This window comes from Eumetopias jubatus, unplaced genomic scaffold (assembly GCF_037043125.1).
Source record: "Eumetopias jubatus isolate StellerSeaLion01/CBP00866 unplaced genomic scaffold, mEumJub1_p1.0 scaffold_6, whole genome shotgun sequence".
NCBI classification, from domain to species: Eukaryota; Metazoa; Chordata; class Mammalia; order Carnivora; family Otariidae; genus Eumetopias; species Eumetopias jubatus.
This window is the reverse complement of record NW_028274812.1, coordinates 55656860-55679606: the sequence shown is the minus strand read 5'-3', so window position 1 is coordinate 55679606 and position 22747 is coordinate 55656860. Positions and strand designations below refer to the sequence as shown.

General features: G+C 39.5%; 1 protein-coding gene across 1 annotated transcript in view; it reads right to left on the bottom strand.

The window, feature by feature from the left end:
• POPDC1 (popeye domain cAMP effector 1) overlaps positions 1–22503 on the bottom strand; it is a 29112-nt gene extending 6609 nt beyond the window's left edge. Inside the window, exons 1-6 of the mRNA XM_028104288.2 lie at positions 22278–22503; positions 18611–18735; positions 15622–15809; positions 14797–14905; positions 8748–8915; positions 7667–7808 (exon numbers count right to left, since the gene is read on the bottom strand). Of these exons, the coding sequence (XP_027960089.1) occupies positions 7667–7808; positions 8748–8915; positions 14797–14905; positions 15622–15809; positions 18611–18735; positions 22278–22503 (958 nt within the window). The remainder of the gene's footprint in view (positions 1–7666; positions 7809–8747; positions 8916–14796; positions 14906–15621; positions 15810–18610; positions 18736–22277) is intronic.
• Between the last annotated feature and the right edge of the window lie 244 nt (positions 22504–22747).

Sequence of the window (22747 nt, the reverse complement as noted above, 5' to 3'; positions counted from 1 at the left end):
AGCATTGAGGGACTCAACCAAAGAAATGTACAAATTGTGGCAATAGAGAGGTTGGAGATGAGTGGTTCCCACGAGGAGGTTTTCTCTAGCCCAACAGGTCATTTCCAGATCAATTGCTAACTACTCACATGGGTGGTCGGGGTGCTGAGCTGCCTGGCAATAGGTGTGAGCAGCCGAGGAACAGTGGAAGTCCTGCAGCCCCTTCCTGCCCACGAGGAGAAACCTGTAACATCATGGGGATGGCAAATAAACTCAGAGGAATGGGAAAGGCAGTTCCAGGATTGCAGCTGTGCACAGACCCAGACGACAACTAGCCCAGGATGAGAAAGGAGAATGGAAGATTCTGTGAGGAATGTCTCTGAGATAAACGGGACACAGAACTGATGTGCTGAGAGAGTACAGATATAAGAAAAAAATGCAAGGACGAAGAGAAAAAAAGGCAACCAGAAATATCGATAAAGACAAAAAGCAGTATGAGAAGGCATGGTTCAAATAAGAAACAACTGCTCCAAGACTTTAAGAAGAAACAAATTGGATTTCAATTAAAAGACAATCAATAAGAAACTACAAGATACTAGGGACATGGTGAATAAAATGGCTCCCAAAGCAAGACAATAAAAAACCTCCAGGGATAAAAAGTAAAGTCAAGTATGAAGTAAACTGTGGCATGATTTTTGTGTTGTATATGAAAGGAGAATCCATTTTTACTTGATATTAGAAACAGTCTTCTTTGAACAGAACAGGAATCATGACTTTATAACTAAAAAGAAAGAAATGTAGTCACAGTCCACTATTTGGTTCTGAATAAAGCAAAATAACGTCAACATTGTTTATCTGCTTAAACTTTGCAAAACAAATCATAGAGAAAGCAAGGATGGTTGTTACAAAAAAAGAACAGAGTACTTAATACCACTGAATTGTACACTTAGATATGGTTAAGATGATAAATTTGATGTTATGTGTATTTTATGACAATAAAAATATTTTGAAAAAAAAAGAGATAACAGAATATACTCATTATCAATCTTGATTGTTTAAAAGTTAAGGAAGAGACCTACAACAATGTAAAGGTAGAAGGGGAAAGAATAAGAAAGGGTAGAGAGGCTAATGTCCTCACCTTTAACACTGCTGCAGACAGAAAACAAAATGGAGGTTTAAGTATATTATTTAATGTTATAAAGGTAAATAATAAAAGAATAAAAACTAGCGATATCACAAAATTGATTAGAAGGGAGAAGGGAAGTTAAAAGTGAGCTAAGTTAGGTTAGTAGATAAACGTTAAGTGGATAAATCAATAAATAATAGGACATTATTTAGCATTTTGGACACAAATTGTTCCAAAGTGATTGCTCATAGTGAGCAATTGGGTTGGAGGGGTTTAGTTCTTTTCATTGAAAAAAAAATTTTTTTTTTACTCTTTGTTATCTGTGTGTATATTAACTTGTTAATTTTTTTAAAAGTATTATTTATTTTTGAGAGAGAGAGATAGAAAATGAGCGGGGGGTGGGGCAGAGAGAGAAGCAAGCTCCCTCATGAGCAGGGAGCCTGACACGGGACTTGATCCCAGGACCCTGGGATCATGACCTGAGCCAAAGGCAGACGCTTAACCAACTGAGCCACCCAGGCACCCCTTAACTTGTTAATTTTTAAATTTGTTATTAAAAGTTTAAAAATGTGTAACTGTAGGGGCACCTGGGTGGCTCAGTCGGTTAAGCATCTGCCTTCGGCTCAGGTCATGATCCCAGGGTCCTGGGATCGGGCCCCGCATCGGGCTCCCTGCTCGGCGGGAGGCCTGCTTCTCCCTCTGTCCCTCCCCCTGACTTGTGGGCTCTCTCCCTCTCTCTCAAGTAAACAAATAAAATCTTTAAAAAATGTATAACTGTATAAAGTCCCTTTACCATCATTTTACAGAGAAAACACTTTGAGGATAGAGGGCAGTGAACAGATTGTTGATGACAGGAGTTCTGGAGACAGAGAACACAGTCCCTACTGGCTGGGGGACCAGGGACTCAGAGGAAATAAATGTCCTATTTCTCAACCCTAAAAGGGGAAAACACCACACCAACCTGACTGGGTGGGTGTGAAGATTAAATGAGAACATGTATGCACGTGGTCAGGATGTGTCAGCAGCGATAGCAGGGGCTGAACAGCCCTAACCAAATTTACATTCCCAAATGGATATGGAAATCCATCCACAGGGTAAAAATCAAAACAAGAACTTATAACAAATTCAACACTTCTTTGTTTCAGAGCTAGCCCAGTGGCCTTGACCCCGTTACTTAGCCTCCCTAAGCTGCTCCTTACTTTACATACAGGGTAGGGGCACTGCTTTTCTCTAGCCGCCTTGGTGGGTCTGAGAACTGTTCCCTCAGTATTCCTGCTGCCTGACCCCATCTCCTCTCTACTTCTCCAGATAACTCATGTAAAGCTTGTTGTTTGTTTGTCTATTGCTGTTCGTAGGGCTAATGGAATACAAATTGAGTTGAACAGGTTATTTCATGAAAGCAGCCTTGAAACTGAGACTGCTGTCTTCGTTTGTTGTATCTGTCCAGGTAAATAAATGGGTAAGAAAGCTGAGAGAAACTCCTCATGTCAGATATGCTGCTTGTCTTTGCAGATTAGAATACTAACCAGATGTAAGCTCACTTAAAGCATATTTGTGCAACTAGGTCACATGAAATTAGGAGATCATCCAGAATGCCATCTTGACATTAATAACAAAAAACATTTGAAAAGATTTTTTTTCTCAGTAAAAAAACCTCACTCTAAATATTTCATAGCATCTTTAAAAATGACACACTTTAATTATAATTTCTGAAAAAGATACACGGTTTAAACTAACAAAAGCTTTCAAAGACGAGTTCCAACAGAATGCATTGCCTATAAAACCTCAGGATTTAAAAAAACAACCAACCACATCAATAGGTTATTTAACCCCAATTAACTAAAATAAGGTTCTACAACTTTTAAGGAAACAGAATATGGCCTCCCGTTGCCATGACGACGCCTGTGCCCGGCACTGCTTGTCAGTGATGCACCTGCCAAGACCGATCAATCTGTATGCGTGTGTGTTTTCTACAGCACACGTGGGAGCTAAACCTCATAAGGCGGAGGATATGGCAAGGCAGTCTGATGAGCACCTCGGGGCAGGAGCAGAGAGGAGAGCTTATAGCCACAGAAGGGCATGCAATCCTTCCCACATGCCCAGCACTGCCCGTCCTTTCTGGTCCGTCTGCCTCACAATCACGCTTCCCAACACGAAACAAGTAAATGAAGCCACAGGGAAATGAAAAGGAGCTAAGTGGATTATGGGCTACTGAATAAATAGGAAGGAAGCAATTTTTCTCGGACTATCTCATTAGTTTACTTTCTTGTCTTCAGATGATAATTTGACATGGAATACAGAGTCTACGCAGCAAAGAGTAGAGATCTTGCTCTGGACTTAGCATCATGTGATATACGTAAAAAATAGAGCACAGCGTAAGAAATGGGATCAGCAGCAATCTTTTTTCGTGCCTTCACCAGAATCTACGCAAGCCTGGAGATGCACCTACTAGTAAATGGGAAATACAAGCAACCACCATGGGGCTGCACTCAGCAAAATTCCAGACTGTAGGGAGGGACGCCTACTCCTCACTATTCAGAATGTGGTTCAGGGGCCAGCCACATCAGCACCCCTGGGGCACTTGTTAATCAGGGCGCTGCCAGGGCCCACCCCAGTCTTCTGCATCAGAATCTGTAATAAAATCTCCAAGTGATTCATATTCACAATTACATTTAAGAATCAAGGTCCTACAGGACAAACAAAACAAGACAAAACAAAACAAAAATGCAAAAACACAGAGAGAGAGAGAAAGAGAGATGGAAGGGGAGCCCAGAGATTCAGAGACTTTTCAACCAAATGGAATGGGCACATGCTGATCCTGATTTGAAAAATAATTATGGGAAATGTTGATATGGATTTTAATATTTAAATCTACTTCTATATTTGAGTTGATGACTAGAATGAATAATGTAAAACTTGTTTAATTAGGAAAATATAGAAAATAAATATAATTCTTATAGAGCAACATTGCTTGTAATTCTGGAAGGACATATGAGGCGAATTGAAAGCTAACCATATGCTAAATGACCAGAGGACATTACTGGAAAATTTAAATGTTCCTATGTAGAAACACCCCCCCCCCCCATAAAATGAATAAGGCAAAAAATTTCATTGAAATGGAAATCAACAGGTCTGTGAAAACCTATTTGCTGCACTGCTTGGTCATAATGGAGGAATGGGGGGGGAGGGTAAGTTTCTCCAGTGACGTAGGTTGTAGGAGAAAGAAGTGATTTGTGTACTGAGTACAGGTGGACTCATCCGCAACGGGGTAAATAATAATAATAGTGAAGGTGCCTTGCTGACAGACTTGTCAGGTGTAAATGCAGGAATGGGTGTGAAAGTAACTTGTAAACTATAAAGCACTAGTCAAATGTTATATACATTTTTTTGTCTTTTCTTTTTAAAACCAAGAGGCAATATGGTCAAACAGCATGGATCGGACAGGACACCTAGCTCTGTATCCCAGAGCCTCTCCCTGTGCAACTGGAACAAGTGAATAAGCATCCATATTCCTAATTTTCTCAAGTGTAAAATAAAGTAATACTCACTAAGGTAGATCCATGTTACTGTCAAAATACTTGCTTTCCCTCCTTCCTCAGGCCCCTTCCTGCTCAGCCCCTGCAGGAGGATTAAAGATCCACATGCTGGGGGTGGTTCTGGCCAAGTGACCCCTCTGATCCAGTGGGCGTGAGAGGAAGTAGCACGGGCTACTTCTTTATTTTTTAAGTTTTTGTTTATTTATTTGACAGAGCGAGAGGGCACAAGTGGGAGGGGGCAGGGCAGAGGCAGAGGGAGAAACAGGCTCCCCGCCAAGCAGGGAGCCCAACACAACTTGATCCCAGGACCCTGGGATCATGACCTGAGCCCAAGGCAGACACTTAACTGAGCCACCCAGGCGCCCTGCATGCACTACTTCTAAGTGGGAGCTTTCAGAGCCGTCACATAATTCTGCTATCACTGTCTTTTCCTCTGCCCCGAATGGCAGCCACCCAAATAAGGGCTGCTCTTTGGCATCCCAGACTGAGGGGAACATGGGCCTGGAGTAACACGCAGTGTGCACATGCGCGAGAAAGCAGCCTCTTTGTCACAGCCAGAGATCCGGGAGGCTGTTGGTGCTGTGTCATCTAGCAAAAACCAGCATACCTCTCCATGCAGGATTAAAGACTACATGTGATTATGTCCAGAGTTCCTGAAAAATAATAGCTACTACTGTCCATAAATGTTTGTCCCCTTCTCTCCTTAGCATTCATGAAGCTGCCTCCGCTGCTGAGAGGAACTGCCATAGTGGCCCCCTGGGACGGTCAGAAACCCAGAATGATAAGAGCTCACTTGTTTGAGGGACCTCACATTTACTAAGACTTCCCACATGCTCCAAAAGTGATAAGTTTTGTTATTTCAGCCTAATAGTCTTACGAGACTGGTTCTGTATTTTCTATTTTACAAGAAATGTCATCTGTAATATGGGAAAGTAGATGGCATATTGATGGCTCTGGCAAACAAAACAAAACAAACAAAAACCCCAGACTTCAGTTCTGAGCGAAAACCTAAGAACTAACTAGTCTTTGATGAATCACATGCTAGGATGAATTAAACAATTCATAATTAGTATCAGTGCGGTACTCAAGGACCAATGTTTTTCATTAAATGGCAGGAAGTGAAGCCAAGAAACTCAGAACAGGGATTAGTCAAAGGGAATTAGGAATGAGCAGGGCTTTGTTGCACAATTCACATATACCCACACTCAAACCCACACTTACTAGTTCCACAACTAATAATCATTAGTGCAAGATTTGAATCCAGGCCTGTATGTACAACATGGGTGATCAATCCACCTGGTAATATAGGTTTCTGGTGGCACAAACAGTACAAATGTTAATCTAGAAAATGTGTTTTTATTCTATTTAAACAACATACTCTAAACTTTTTTTTCTAAAATGTTATTTTACTCCCCAAAGACTTAGCTTACACAATAAAATACTATAGAAAAACAAAAACTTATTGTTTAATTCCCTTTCTGCTGACCTTTCTTAGTATAGTAATTACAATACATGCAATTAAGATGGGTCCACTTGAAAATGCTTATTAACCACCAAACTGTTTCAACAAGATAATGCATTTGATATGTTAGCAGACTGCAGAGTTTGGTCAGCCTCAGTCTGTACTTTCAAAAGTTATGTTAGACTAAGATACAGCCATCTCTCATTTCTCATTTGTGTTACTCCTGAAATCTCCTTTGGGTCCACAACACATTTCTATGCCTAGACTTTGCTTTGGAAGTTTACGCCCATTTTATGGCTTTGCCAATTCCAACCTCTACACTATGTAATACTTAACATCCTTAATCCAATTTATCTAAAGCATCCAAAGTTACAAGGTCATTTACATAAACATTTAGGATTGTTGAATGTGTATCTGTATTTCCTTAAAAGTTACTTCGGATTAACATACAATTGGAAACATTAATAGTTTTTTATTTTATGCAATGGGAGAATTTGACTGACTTTTTGCTACTTCAAATGAATTTGTTCAAAGTTCTTCTTATACTATTGTTCTTGGAATAATTCTTAAAATAATTTAGTTTCTCTCATTTCACTTACTAATCTTCAAAATTTCTGTGTCTTAAAATGTTCCTTACTTAAAATGTTTTAAAATGATCTAACCCATAGGATAATTTTGGAAAACTTGCCTCTCAGTGGGTGTGTGTGTGAATGAGGTAACTCACAAGGGTGTTGGGTGGTCTCCTTCATCTTCAGGACCATTCCATCACCCAGTCATCTGTTCACTCTTGGGGCTCACACTGAGATAACCAGTCAGCAGTAAAACACCCAGCAGTTATTTCCCATCATTCTCTTTTTTACCAAAAATTTATTTACCAGTTTTATTTCTGATGGATATTTAGGTTTGTCCCAGAATTTTACAATTGTGGAAAAATGCGGGAATGAACAGCACTTAATGCGGTATCATTTGCCAAAGAGCATATACATAGGGTAAAACTCTAGCAGGGAGATTTTTGTGTCAAAAGGTGTGTGCATTAAATTTTAAATAGACAGGTCATATTTCCAATAGAGGTTGTACACGTATCATCTCCAGAGAGCAACAGTCAAGAATTCCTGCTTCCTGCCTGCTTTACCACCACAGTGTGCCAATAAAATCTTCACCAATGGTTATTTTGTGTTATTTATTTATTCATTCTTTCATTCCCATTGCTGGGTCTAGGCTTTCACTTGAACTAAAATCATGAAAGCAACAAAGCCGAATACCCAGCAGACCATACGGACTCTTTCACATTATCCCAGTGAACCAGTATTTAAGAAGAGTACGCGGCAAAACAAGCCAACAATTTCTGCAATTTGGACTGAGGGATAAGAGCTCTCATGTTGGATTTTTAGCCGAGGGGCAACATGGACAAAGAAAAGCGAGAAAAAATTGTTATTTTTGCTGATACCTTGGGGTTGCCCAATTGTTCCTTGCCAAGCTATTTTTCTGATCACGGTTGTCATTTGTCTATTTCCAATGACATCCGGCGGAATCCTGGAGGACTCTCAGCCCGGGATAACTTACGGAGAGAGGACATGCTGGAGGTGCCCCGAAGAAACTGGTGTAAACCATCATCACTGTCACTGGAGCTGGCGATACTGTTCCTCATTTCCAGCATGGAGATCTGTGTGCACAGGCTGAGCTGGTGTTCCAACTTTTTGGCCTTCTACAAAGCAAAGGTTTAAGATTTCTGAGATCTACGGGACTTAGGTCATATATTCCCTGTAAACAGCATTTAGTTTTTCCTTGAAATAAAAAACTACCAGGTACAGAGTAAGTGGCCGATAAATGTTAGCTATAACTTTTATTATAAGCTATCACTACACATATGTTACAAAAATTTAATACACTCAGTAGCTTATTTATTAAGCTGAAAAATAATAAGCACCACCCTGATTTGACAAACGGCCTAGACAAGAGGACTTTAAGAGAGCACACACCCATGTGCACAGTTCCTGGAGAACAGTACTTATCACAGAAACAATGGTCTGCAATTTCTCTTCTGTCATCATTTTAATTTCCTTCTATGCACATGTGGGGAAATGAAGATCACACTGCAAACTGGAGAAGATCCATACAGCTCTGAAATTCCTGACTGAATCGCCACAGGCTCCCTCCCCTCTCTCTCTCTCGTCACTTATGGGCTTTCTGGGAGGGGTTTTGACAAGAAGGATGTCCCAAACTGGAGGACACCAGCACTAAAATGCCAACTTCCTGCTCACTGGAGTTTGCCAGTGCTTTTCATTCTGCAGCCTCCCGGCTACCCTACCTTTCTGACCTCCTTGTCCCCCATCTCTCCCTGCGTACCATCTTCCCTACATTGATTAAAAGACTCTTTATCAGAGATCAGCACATCACCACAAATGGAGGTCCCTGACATTTAGAGACACCTCACTAGGTAATGACAAATATAATAATTACAAAATAGTTCCATGCTCTTGAGAAACGATTCCCTCGGAGGGTCTCTAAATTACAAGCATCCCCACCTTACTTAACATATGATGAATAAATGAAAATTCAGAAAAATATGTGTTGCATAAAGTGAGGTATACTTCACTATACAGAATTTTTTAGCAAAATAAACACACTCAGAAAAAGCACTTACTTTATCATTTAAGGTGGGATCATTCAATGAGTAGAGCTTATTTGTAATGTCTTTTCCTATAAGATACCTGAATATTTCATATAGAAATGGTTCTGATTCCAGAAAGTAAGTTAATCTTTCTCTTGACCAGCATAAAAATCTGCAGTTATCATCTGCAATGATGGTGACCTGCCCGAGAAACAGACATAGAAAGAAAAAAGTATATCTATGTTTATGAATTATGACTACCATAATTTTGGGGAAAGGAAGAGTAGAGTAACTTAGTGGATATTATTACAGCAATGATGTGTCATATTAGTTAAATTAAAGCAAGATCTATACACACAAGCTTCTATAGCTATTATAAAATCATATTTAAAATCATTTTAAAACCAAGAAATCTGCAGACCAAAAGCAACTTCTCCAAGTTTTGTTGTTGTTCTGTTTTGTGAGGTCTGGTGTGAGGTCTGGTGCTATAGAGTGTACTAGACCAATGTTCCAATTAGACATATAATTGATGGTTAAATATTTGTGTACACACTGACGATTACAACAGAGGTTTAAGAATATGGCTTCAGGAAAAAGAACTGAGGTAAGATCCCTGAGGTGAGTTATAGATGAAAGACCTTCTGCCTAGCCAGCATATTAGAGAAGGAGAAAACAGACTCATGTGAACTGGTTTTAGAATCCAGGCTGTTAACTGAGGAATATGGCTAGTGAGGGTCCTCCTCTGGGTCCTTTTGTCACAGGTATTTCTTGAATGTGACCTTTCAGGATTAGCTCCAGGGTACTGGGGATTCACACAGAGATCCCCCAGTTAGCTCAGAATTGGGAAACCATACATTTTCCCTGAGCACTGTTCCACAGGAAAGTGGAAAACCCTGTAATTGCACTGCACAGAACTCAAGATTCTTCAAATAAATCCCTTCTCCAGAGTGAGGAGTTATGCCCTCACAACTCAGTGTCAGGAAGCCCTTCCTCCCATGCAGGTCCCCTGTCATCAGTGAGTACTCCTCCGCTGAGCTCCATGTGGCACTCAAATCACTGACCCCACACTCATCTGGGGATACATCTGTCTCCACCGGGTACTCTGAGGGCAGGGACTGTGCATCTTCATGTCTGCATGCCCAGCTTCCAACACAGAGTGGTGCTCAGTGTCCATTTATTATACGAAGGAATTAACAAATGAACACAAATACTGTTGAAGGAAAAAATCCATGTTTATATCCTCAAAGTTAAACCCAATGCCTGCTCAAGTAAGTTCATAAAGGGTTTTTTAATTAACATGAAATCGTTATCTGAGCCTCAGAGCAAATATTTCCAAAGGCACCATTTCCCCTTGGCTTGTCACAAAATTAAACCTAGTTTTGATGGTGAGGGGGTATTTATGTCTACTAAAAGAGAAAATGGAAAACCCAGGTTTGCAACTAATATCAATAGCTGAAAATTGACCTTTAGCAAATTACAGGGTTTGGCTACTTTAAAAAGTGGGTCAGTATACCTGGAAAAAATTTTTTGCACTTATTTATTATATTAAGAGTAGGAATCTACAAAACAAAACACATTTGGATTCAAGAAAGGCATCACCTGCTCTATGACTCCATAAAAAACTAATTTCCACTCATTCTTTCAACATACATTGTACACTTATTTCATGCTAGACACTCTCAAAGGCACTGACATTATAATGTGAACAAGGAAGACAAGAGCTTTGCCCTGGGAAGTTTACATTCTAGTGAAGGAAGCCGATAATAAATAAAAAAATACGATACCCTCAGGTGGCAATAAGTGTTTGGACAAATATAGAACAGGGGCATGTGGTAGAGAATCTCCAGGGAATGACAGTTACACATAATACCCACTCACTTTATATATGTATTGCACTTTTAAACATTTAGGTGTTTTTACATCGGTAAGTAAGTGCCTCAAAATTGCCTTTCAGATAAGGCAAGTAATATTCTTCCTCATTTTTCAGATGCCAAATGACAAGAACCAAAAACTTATTCATGAACACATGTTGATTAGTGGTGGAGTGAGTACTTCTGACTTCCAGCCCAGACATATTTTCCCACCAAGCCAAACCCTACCCAATGTGTCCAATATTCAGCAACACGATCACATTGAAAGTAATTTGGCTAAATGACCACAAGGTCGGCTCAGAGTCCATCAAGAGTCCCTCATACAAAGAACTGCAGAACACAATGTCATGAAGCCTACATTCTAGAGGAGGACGCTGGTCTTTACTTATTAGTAAAGACATCTAGCCCTCCCTCCCCCCCCCCCAATTTTTTTTTTTTTTTTTTAAGAAGAGAAGTATAAGGTCAAGTCAGCACTGAGGAGTTACCAGAAATACTGAGATGGGTAAATAAATGCAAGACAGCTGAATAATATTCTACAAGAGTAATACGAGAAAGGTGAGCACTGGTACTCACTATAGCATAGCCCTGTAACCAAGCACTGAAGAACGGGTTAGGGGTTGGAGGTGCCTTCATTTGGCAAAGAGGTCATCCGTGCACATATAAGCCATGTGCAAAGGGGGAAGAAGTTAAAAGAGGAGTTGGAAGTCATCCAGGAGAAGAAAAAGGAATTGTACCTAGGTGACATATAATGCATTTAACTTCTTTTCAACCATTCCAGTAACCTCAGGTTTCCACAGAGGCAATGACACTTCTGATACTATCATTTGCTTAGCAAATACATTTCTTATTGATGGTTGAAAAATACTTTAAACCTGTTTAAATTATTATTAAATTTAGATTTAACAACAGTATTCAAATGATAAGCTATACCTACAGTATGTACGAGGAACTTGCAAGTCCCTAAGTGCAGGCATTTAATTGGAATGACAGCATATTGACTGAGGTCATTTTACATGATGGCTAATGCTTCATTTCTGCCAAATAGACATTTGTGTTTAATGATTTCCTGTCACAACAGCCAAGTAAAACACATTTTAATGAGGAATTTCTATAAAGCAATATAAGAATTTTTAAAGCTTCTGTAAAATAAATTTGCTTCTTAAGTCATTAGGGTATCTCAGCAGCGCCATGCTTCAGTTCTGGAGAAGAATTTCACTGAGGAAATAAAAGCAAACATGGCACTGGGAGATACAAAAGGATTTCTTTCAGTGAGAGAACTGGACTGAGTGTTTGTGATCAGGTTTGCCTTGATTACGTCAAAGCACTAGGCCTGCCCCTCTCTTTAGATTCTACACCTTCACAGAATGGGAAGACATTACACAAGAACAAGACATCAGAGAGAATTGCCAAATGTGTCAGGACTGGCAAGAGCAGCTCAACAGTATGACTGGTTGACTGTCCGCAGGGGAGAATTTGTTATTTTCTTCATGAATCGTACAACATTTCGCACATCAGGAACACAAAAATGTCCCAGGACTGCTCTATTCAACCAATGCTTAGAGTTCTCCTGAGCACTAATATACAGTAGTGTCAAAGTTGGCCGATTAAAGTGCTTCACAGCTTAACCAAAAGATTTACTTAACACCAAGATCAGGTTTGGTTTAAGTACAGGCGGAAATTTAGTGTTCATTTATTTCACGAGGGCTGGGATCTCCAAGACATTCTTCTTCCCTTAAAGTCAATAAAGCTTTGGGTTTCAGGCTTCACAGCACAGGACATGCAACCAACCAGGGGCAAGCAATAGTGAGAGATAGAATAGAAAAGATAAATGGGAAAACGGTAAAGCTCACTTGACATAAAACAACGGCAACAAAGAAAAAGAAAGCAAACACGGAAGACTACTTCCACCTTTTGTAACAAAGATACCCAAGGTTCTATCAAGAGTTCTAAGCAGCAGCTTTGGTGGGTAAGTACCAAGATGGCTGTAAGCGCCTCTCAGGCATCTGGGAGTTCAAGTTCAGAATCGGTTTCTCAGCCCCGTCACTGCGCCTGTTATAATCGTCACACATATACCCAAACCACATTTGCTGTGCAATCTCGAGAGACGGTCACTGAGCCCACTTGCCTTTCTTTTCTCCTTCCACCTTATTCTAGAATTCATTAGCACCCCTACCAAAGATGAATTTAAAGAAATAAAAATTTGAAGGAAGGAGCTCCTTGTCAAAACACTTTTAATTGTTCAGAATTAAAGAAAAACGAGACTAGCAGTTGAAAAGCATGGAGGTGGGGAAGTCTGACCACTGACACTTTCAAATGTCCTCTACTATGGGCACAGGTAGTGAGACGTTAGAGCAGGTGGCATGTTTCATTTGGGAACCTGCTTCAGAAAGAGGCACTATGTACTCCTACACAGATGTGCAATGGCTATTTTTACTCTTGAGTATGTGTCAATGGGAGCATTTTGTAAACAATCAAAACACAATCTCTCCCAAGGGTTTGCTCTGATGGAGCCTGCTCCACCTGTGCAGGACCCAGGTTCCACGATGCTCAAGCAGTTTTTATCCATTGACCAATCAGAAGATGCCACACCACACTCTGTGCAGACAAAAGGTGACTGGTGTTGGAAAGGCTGAATAAATATCCTTTCCCGGCTATGATACCTCGATCTGGGCCATGATTTTGGAATAGCCACAGCAATTTTCAGGAACATTTCTCAACTACCAAATCCCAGCCCCTAGTCCCCAAGAAGAAACTGCAGCTCGTGGTAGGAATTCCTTTTTAACTTAAAATATAATTTGAAGTCCACTGGAAAAGACAGTACCAGTTCATATCCCAGGCCTCTCAGGGAGCACTTGCTTCTAGAAACGAAGGGGGTTCAGTTTCCACCCCCTCTCCAAATTCCAGTCTCTTTGGGGTTATAATGAGACTGAGTTATTGTGCAATGCCCCTTGCTACTCTAGACAGAGAAACGGATCAAAAGATAAATGGCTTTGGAAGAAGAAATTGTAAGGAGGGCAGAGGAAAGAAGGACAGAGGAAAGAAGTGGCTTTGTACCAGTTTGTAGATGGTGGTACAGTAAGAACATAAGTCTCAGTGCACAGCTTACCCTCACAAACACAAGGTGAGAGTGTAAATTCGAGAAGCCACGAGACAGCATTAGCTTTACGCTTGTGTATCTTAAGCTCAGCCTGCTTGGGAACAGTACTACACCCAGTTAATGAACTTACATGAGACCTTGTAGTAAATACACATAACTTTCACAGGTTGTGCGGTTATTCAGACCTGCTACTCAGGCAGAATAGGAGTGGGGTAGGGCTCCAACCATCATATCTAAACTCAACTCAACTCAACCGTATGTCTGTAAATTTTCCCTTTTATCTCCATGTGGCCTCTCAAATTGTATGGTGCCTCAAAATGGGGCTCAAAAATAAGATGTGTCATCAAGAAACACTGACATTTCCTCCCTAAGGTGATAACATCCCTCCTATTCCATTTCCTACCTACACATTTACACTCTTGCTCAGGATCTTCTCAGGATATTTCCTTACTGCTGTTCATCTAGAGGCTGAGAGCAAAGGAAACTCTCACCCATTTTCTTGGTTACTTTCCTATCAGTCAAGTGGGGAAGAATATGGGAGGGCTGGACACTTACAGAAAGAATCAAAACAAAGTGCCCCATGATGGAGCGAATTTTAGCTATGAAGAACTTCATTCTTTGCCCTTAAAGTATTCATTAAAAATAAAAGAGTAAAGTGATTAATTTTTTCATAAGGATTAACAAAAGAAGATCTCTAAGGTAAAGCCAGCTTCTGTTTTTTTCCCAACAAAAGTAACCAATGACATGTTTTAGGAACACTGATTATCCACAACTGACATTTTCCTTTCTTCTCATAATCAAAGCACTAGATGTTTTCTACAGAAAAATTATAAAAATTCCAATAAACCAAAAGGAAGAAAATAAAAAAACAGTCGAACTCACAACCCAGAAATAACAGTGTTAACACTACAGCCAAAGTAGGATATGTCTTTCTAGACCTCTTTTTATGCATGCATAGGTCCTATTTTGTTTAAGTTTTATGAAAATGGGATCATGCTATATGTACCATATGGTAATCTCTTTTTTCAATAAATCACTTTTCTATTAATATCTTCTGCATATCAAATGAGACATGAACTAGTTCCAATCTTCTGAAAATCATGATGAAACATACCTGGAATTTTTCACCTTTGTGCATCTGAGTTGATCTAAATTCAGGAGAATCTATAAAGGCACAGGGGTAAATGTTATGCAGAAAATGTCCTCGATAGGAAACCTTCATTCTGATAACAGAAATTAATGTTAATAAATACATAATATTTCCACAAATAACATGACGATCCTTAATCTAATGGGTTGGTATTTTGTACTAAAGTTTTAAAGACTCCACAGAGGACAAACATAATTCAAAGCATAAATATTTACTTCAGTATAAATTTCACCAACAAGAAAAAAAAAAGACAGGTTCCACTATTGAGGAGACATGTGCCTTCCAATGGTTATCACTGCTCATATAGCTAGAGTGACCATAAATTTATTGCTCAAAATCAGATACTTTTGAGAAGGAAAGGGCTGGTATTAATAATTATGTCAGAACAGTATATACTGGCTCTCTTCTCAGAAGGCTAATATTCCTAGAAGTTGTTTTTGTGATATTCAAAAATAAATCACCTGTGAAACATGCACAAACTTCTGGAAGTTTAATGCTTAAACCTACTTCAATGTTGACTCATTAACTTTAAAAAAAGGGTCAATAAAGGTTCAAAATGTTCACAGGTGGAAATCCTAACATCCACAAGATTCAGAGTAGTCAATTCTATGTAACTCTAACCTGTTAACTCGGTAGTATTCGAAAATACAGTTGGAACATGGGATTTCATCACCTCAACAAACTCTGTGACCTGATGATCTGTATCATTCTCTTCTAGTCATTCCCTACCCAGGGCACATGAGAAGATTCAAGGCGAACGGGGAATTTCAATTTCCAGAGAGCACTTACTTCCCCTTCAGGAGGATACTCAGACGGTCGTCAACTGAGGTTTTATCCTCTGCAGCATACGTCTGGCCCCTTTTTAAGGTTTGGATCATACAAAACTGGCCGGTTAATCTTCTGAACAGATCTGGAGGCACACGGAGTGGTTCAAACAATCGGCGGTAGATGCCACTGAGCTCCTTCTCAATCTTTACCTGAAATGCAGCAATGACCAGATGCTGCCATAACACAGCAACAGCGAAACACTGGCTTCTGCCATCTCAATACGGGTTTGAGAAGAAACAAATCTGCAAGACGCACCATGGCCCTTCTGCATTTCAGTCAATGGACTCGTACCCAGACAGGAAGCGGGGACAGAAGTTTAGATGCTCAAAGGGCACTTTTGCGGTTAAACAACTCCAAGAGCATATGGAAAAGATTTGCACTATTGATCACATCTCTTCCCATGCGCTGCAGAACAGCTGTGGAGGTTTTGAACGTTAACCACAACATAGACCTTTCCAATCTTAGCATTTCCTATCAATAACACGGAACATTTTTGTCTGCATAACAATTTTGTTTCACAGAAAGAAATTACGTGACCTTTTCAATGTTATTGCAAAACAATAAATACATAAAGTCGGAATCAACTTGGGAAAAATTTGCCTATTTTAAGTGTTATTTATTGTATCAATTTAGGAAAACAAACATCCACAGCTGCAATCATTGCTTCTGATTTATTTATTCTGAAGCCAAGCGAAGAGGGTAAAAGGGTTTCTGCAGCAATTTCATCTTAAAGTGAAATACTCTGTAGAATGAGAACCCACAGAATTAAGTCTGGCTACTGGAGGAATGGAAAAGCAAAATGGCTGAATCACCTCTGCTGTCAGACAAGACCAAGATCACACGCCGTATTTGCGCCCAGCATTAGTCTGGGAAAACTGGATAGCAGGTGAATGAACTTTGGGGTTCAAATGATCATCCATCCCAATGAAATCCCTGACAGTCACACCATAAAGCTTGTAGACCCAGATAATGATAACCACTCAGACGTCACCATAGCCTTTGCAATGCTCTTGCTGTCTTTCATTTTAACAAAGAACCAGCATTTATATTTTTCAAAAAAGTAGGCTTATAATGTGAGAAGAAACAAAAGCACAGATACTGTGTGGGTGTTTTACTTGATGCTACTACCATCATCACAGCAGCAACTTCTGAACCTTATGTTCAGAACTTGGGGTTCCAGCAAGTTCTGATATTCAGAAATTATAATCCTCATTATTACTACCATCTACCTCTTCTACTTCAGAGTGCTAGTAACGAGTGTTTAAAAGAGTTTATTCACAAATATGTCCCACTTTCAAGATACACACTAGCCAATGTGGCCTGGTAATGAACACAGGAACTGAAAGATCTATTGACTCAAATTCATAATCTGCTCATTCTGCCAGTCTTAGCTCAAGTCCCAATTCCTTCATGAAGCCTTCTTAATTCTTCTTGTGAAAGCAGTCACTCATTAAATATTTTTTTGAGCACTTGTTATGTGACAATCACGGCTGACAGGAACGCAGAGCACAACTGTAAGGTGGAAGATGATATTATCATTCCCAACTATTTGTTGCTACCATCCCCTGTAAAAGGATTTTCCATCCCCTTACCCCAGCCTATTCCCACACTCTCACGCTTGACCATGTCATTTGCTTTAGCCAATGGAATGTGAGCAAAAGTGACATATGCTCCTTCTGCGCAGAAGTTTTAAGAGACACCAGGTCTTTCTCTTTTGTCCTCTTGTACTTTCTCTGCCATGAGAATGCATGTCTAACCAGAACCTGCTGCTTCAGCAGAGACCCTGAAATGAAGACACAGCACAGAATCACAGTTGACACACAGTTGCTAGAGCCCACCTATAAGGTGGGTGAGAAAAAGGGCCTGTCACTGTTATTTGTCACTGAGATTTTCAGGTTGTTTATTACACGGGGTAACCTAGAGGAAACTAATACAGTAAGCAAAACAGACTGGGTGGCAACGTTTGAGGACGTTACAGTCTAGTAGAATGCCTATTACGTGTATCATTTATATCATTCAAATTATCGTTTCCTGTGAAATGTCTTGTTTTCTCATAGTTTTCTGTGCACATGTCTGGCTTTGAATATAAGATGAGGACAAGTGCTGTATCTTTTACCTTATTGAATAATTGTGTGTACTTTGAACCATTAGTAAACAATGTGGGGAAGGATTTCTAGAAGTCACACTGCTTTCTTATCCTATTTACATCTTTTTGGTCTTAGAATGACCAGAAACACAAAAAGATAAATCAGAGTTGAAAAAAAAAGTTAAATACTAATGTTTTGGCAACACCCTCCCAAACTGACGATTTCCTTAAATGAATATTTTGGGCATAATGAGAAAAAAATAAAGTCATTACATTTACAAAATAGCAGGAACTATTTGTAAATCATTAGTATGTTCAAGGAAGTTGCCTGTGAGTAATTAATTTTACAGCTGGGCAAAGACATTTCCAAGTGACGTTTAAATATCAACAGACAAAAGAAATAATGAAGTTCTACGACGAAAAATGTCCTCATGTCTAAATTGCCTTAATGATGTAAAAAGTTTAAAAAACTCATTTGTAGGGGGGTCTGGGTGGCACAGTCGGTTGAGTGCCCGACTCTTGGATTCGGCTCATGTCTTGATCTCAGGGTTGTGGGATGGAGTCCTGCGTGGGCTCTGTGCTGAGTGTGGAGTCCGCCTAAGACTCACTCTCCCTCTCCCTCTGCCCCTCCCGCCTGCACTCTCTCTCTAAAATAAATAAGTGCATCTTTAAAAAAGACTTATTTGTAGAACAAAGTTCATGGTGTTCAAATATTTCGCTTTTAGACATATATAAACAAAATTAGAGAAATGATATTAAAGGGACTAAAGATGTTAGATGTTCATTCTCAAGTCTGAACAAAGCACTTTAAAAGTTTTTTTTGACTTTAAAATCTCTTCCTTATTAATGAATTTTAGTAATTACCGGTCTTTTCTTGTACAAAAGATATGACAGATGCAAAATGTTGACACCCAGGAACACAGAGTTCCAGATCATGATATCCAAGGCACATCGGTAGAGGGTGGCCCAGACAATATAAAAGGTGCATCCTGTTGAATAACAAAGTCAACGTGTTAGATGTCTGGAATAGCGTCAGCATGTAGCTTAATAAATTTGTTATTCTCTGTATATATATAAAAAAAACAAACAAACCCCAAACACATTTTAGAAATACTTAAGCCAGGGGCACCTATGTGGCTCAGTTGATTAAGCATCAGACTCTTGATTTTGGCTCAGGCCCAAAACCCCCCACTCCCCTCCCCGACTCCTGCACTTCCCCTCTCCCACCCCAGCACCCCATAGAACTCAATTGGGATTCTCTCTATCTCTCCCTCTGCCCCTCCCCCTGCTTGTGCAAGTGCACACTCCCTTTCTCTCTCTCTCTCTTAAAAAAAAGAAAAAAAGAAATACCTAAGCCAAACATCACAGTAAGTTCCATTTTGTTTTTTGTCTCATTACCACAAAAGAAAAATGTGCTTTGTTGCAGAAAATTTACATAGAAAATATTTTTTAAAGGGGAAAAACAAAACCCATAATTCTACCACTTAACGAAAACCACTGTTGATATTTAATACTTCCTTACTGTCTTGATGTATTTTTACCTGATGGCAAATCTACAGTATATAAAACTTTTAAAACCCACTTTTACTTATTTTACTTATTGTGGTAATTTCCCCATATTGTTAAAATTCTTCATATACATAGTTTTTACTGACTGTAACTGATTAAGCCCTAATTTATCTAACCATTTCCCAACTGGTAAACAGATGAGATTTTTTGGGTGTAAATTTCTGATACATCGCCAAAACATCTTTATACATTAAGAATTAATGTTTTTCTGACTATTTCCTTAGGGTGGATTACCTGACAGTAAGTCAAGGAAATGAACTTTATAGCTTTGATGAGACTGAAGAATTGTTTCCCAAAGGTATATAGATTATTTGTAATCCTACTAGTTGGGAATGCCACTATCAAGTTGTTAATATTACAAAATTTGAAAACTCTTAATTTGATACTGAGGAATTGTGTGTTTTATTTTATTTTGCATTTCCATAATTACTGGTGAACCCGAATATTTTACCAAAGTTTTCTAAGCCATCTGAATTTTTCATTTGATGATTTTCCACCCACCTATGGAAATCTTGCTTTTTATCAATTCTCTCACTTTAGGAAAAATATCCCAGTTCTTTTTGATACATTTTTGGTGGGAGAGTCAATATACACTTTTAATTTAAAATAAAATGATCAATATGATACAAATATATCAACAGCATACCTGCACATAAAAGCTAACCTCCCACATTAAAAAGTTATCCATTTGCAATTTTTATTTCATCAGAATGATCTGGGGCATCTGAGCAGACCAAAATCTAAAACTTTATAAGTTTTTAAAATAATATTTCATAGCAAATTCTTTTGAATTTTAAAATAGTATTACTTAAAGAAGACAGGGGAAAAATAATGCTTCAACTGACTGGGAACATGAGGACATGAATTATAGTCCTGGTTTGGCCACATTCTCTCCATCTTAATTTTGGATGAGTCATTTAACTTCTCCAGGTTTCTTCTTGGTCGGATTAGATGATCTCCTTGGTCCGTCCTACCTCTAAAACTGTGTCTTAAAATTTATAATTAGCAGCGTGCCTGGGTGGCTCAGTCGGTTAGGCCGTCTGCCTTTGGCTCAGGTCATGATCCTGGCACCCAGGATCAAGCCCTGCCTTGAGCTCCCTGCTCAATGGGGAGTCTGCTTCTCCCTCTGTCTCTGCCCCTCCCCCTCCCCTGCTCCTGTGTATGCCCCCACTCTCTCTCTTTCAAATAAATAAATAAAATCTTGAAAAATTTATAATTAGCCTTTGCCTTTTTATAGGGTGTAGGTTTGTTTTGTTTTTCATTCAACACTGTAATGCCTGCTGCAATCCCTACCTGACTCAGAGGTAACACAGAAGTCCCACAAGCTGCCTTGTATCTTCCCTGCCAGCCCCTTCCTAGTCTATCTATCTATCTACCTATCTATCTACTGTTTATTCATTTTGAGTATAGTTGATGCATAATGTTACATTAGTTTCAGGTGGACAACATAGTGATTCAATATCTCAATACATTATGCTCTGCTCACCACAAACGTAGTTACCTACCGTCTGTCACCATACAACACTATTACAGTATCATTGACTACATTCCCTACGCTGTGCCTTTTATTCCCATAACTTATTCATTCCATAACTGGAAGTCTGTCTCTCACTTCCAGGCTTCACTTTGAACATTCCTTGTCATTCTTCATGTGTTCCAGACATAATGGGCCACTCTTCATTCTCCCTCAATGTGCTGAATTTCCCTCTCCTCTGTGCCTTTTACCTGGATACCACACACACTCACATGCAGAGAAATCCTGTTCAGCTTCCAAAAGCCAGCTCCAATGTCATCTCCACAGTGTGACCTTGTTCTGCCTTCCTGCTGAGCCTATTACCCTCTCTATTTCTCTCTGGCCCTGGGTGCACACCTGCATCACAGCATCCAACACCTCACGCGTGACTGCCCATCTGTTTCTCTCCAGCCCCCCCAAAAGTATCTTTTTCAAAGATGGACACTGCCTTCTTCAGTCTTTGCCTGACAAATTATAGGTGCTCAAAAATGCACCTGAATAAATAAATCACCAAAGAAACAATCACATAGAGCGTAATTTGTCAAGAATCAGTGGCTAAAATAATTCATTCAATTGTTTTGGCATTTTGATGTGAATAAATTTAACCTGCTTCATCAGGATTACTGGAGCCCTCAGAAAAGTTTTACTTGAACTATGCTGTCTGGGAAATTGCTTTTGTTCCCAGTGTCGCATTATAGGCCATAAGAAATGCCTATTCAAATAATAGTGGTTAAGACTGGATAGTACTTACTATGTGCCAGGCACTATTAGAAGTCAAATACCATACATACACATGTGCAAACACACACACACACACTCTCATTTAATTCTTACAACAACCCTAGGAGGTGGTATTATCTTAACCCTTATTTGACACGTGGGAAAACTAAGGGGTAGAAAGGTTCGATCCCCTGCCCCAGTTACACAGTTAGCAAGTGGTGGAACCAGGATTTGGATCACACACTCCTACATACAAATGGAGTTTTTGATATCTGGAAAATCTAAACAATATAGAAAACACACACAGTCATGGGGCGCCTGGTTGGCTCAGTCGTTAAGCGTCTGCCTTCGGCTCAGGTCATGATCCCAGGGTCCTGGGATTGAGCCCCACATCGGGCTCCCTGCTCGGTGGGAAGCCTGCTTCTCTCTCTCCCACTTACCCTGCTTGTGTTCCCTCTCTGGCTGTCTCTCTCTGTCAAATAAATAAATAAAATCTTTAAAAAAAAAAAAAGAAAACACACACAGTCTTATCTAAAATAAATAAGGGCATGTAAAGGCCTACGTTGCAAGTTACCTGATACACGTACTGCTAATTTGCCGACAGAGACCTATATTTTTGGTATGCTATAGACCTGCCCTATAGAAATGCCCTGAAGCCCCCAACACAAAGCCCATCTGGTGCCAGTACCAGAGAAGTTACAAACGTCTTGATTAGGTAGGTATTCTTACCTATAGTTAACATTCCCCTAAGGAGTATCATATGAAGGTGAAGAGTAGTTGGAATAACCAACCCAATTGTGAAAAAAATATTTGCTACATGAAAAACTAGGTGATGTATCTCTCTCCAGTTTTGACATGTGGTCTCATTGGAAGGCACAGGTATGATACTTTCTAACTCAGGTGTAAAATCTATTGCAGTTGATTCTGTCAATGGGCTGGACTCGGTATAATTCATCTTGAAAATCCCTGTAAAAACAAAGAAACAAGAGAACAATCATAAAAATGGTAGCTGTATCTTACTACCCCTATAGGTATTGTATCAAAATGACTTCTTTGAACTAAATGTTGGTAGATAGACTTTTCTGGTGCTCATGAATTAGACCCAGGTTTGAACCCTACCAGTCACATATTAAGTGTTATTACTTTATCTGTTAAATGATGATAGTAATACCTCATTTGACTTTCTAATGAAATGAAAT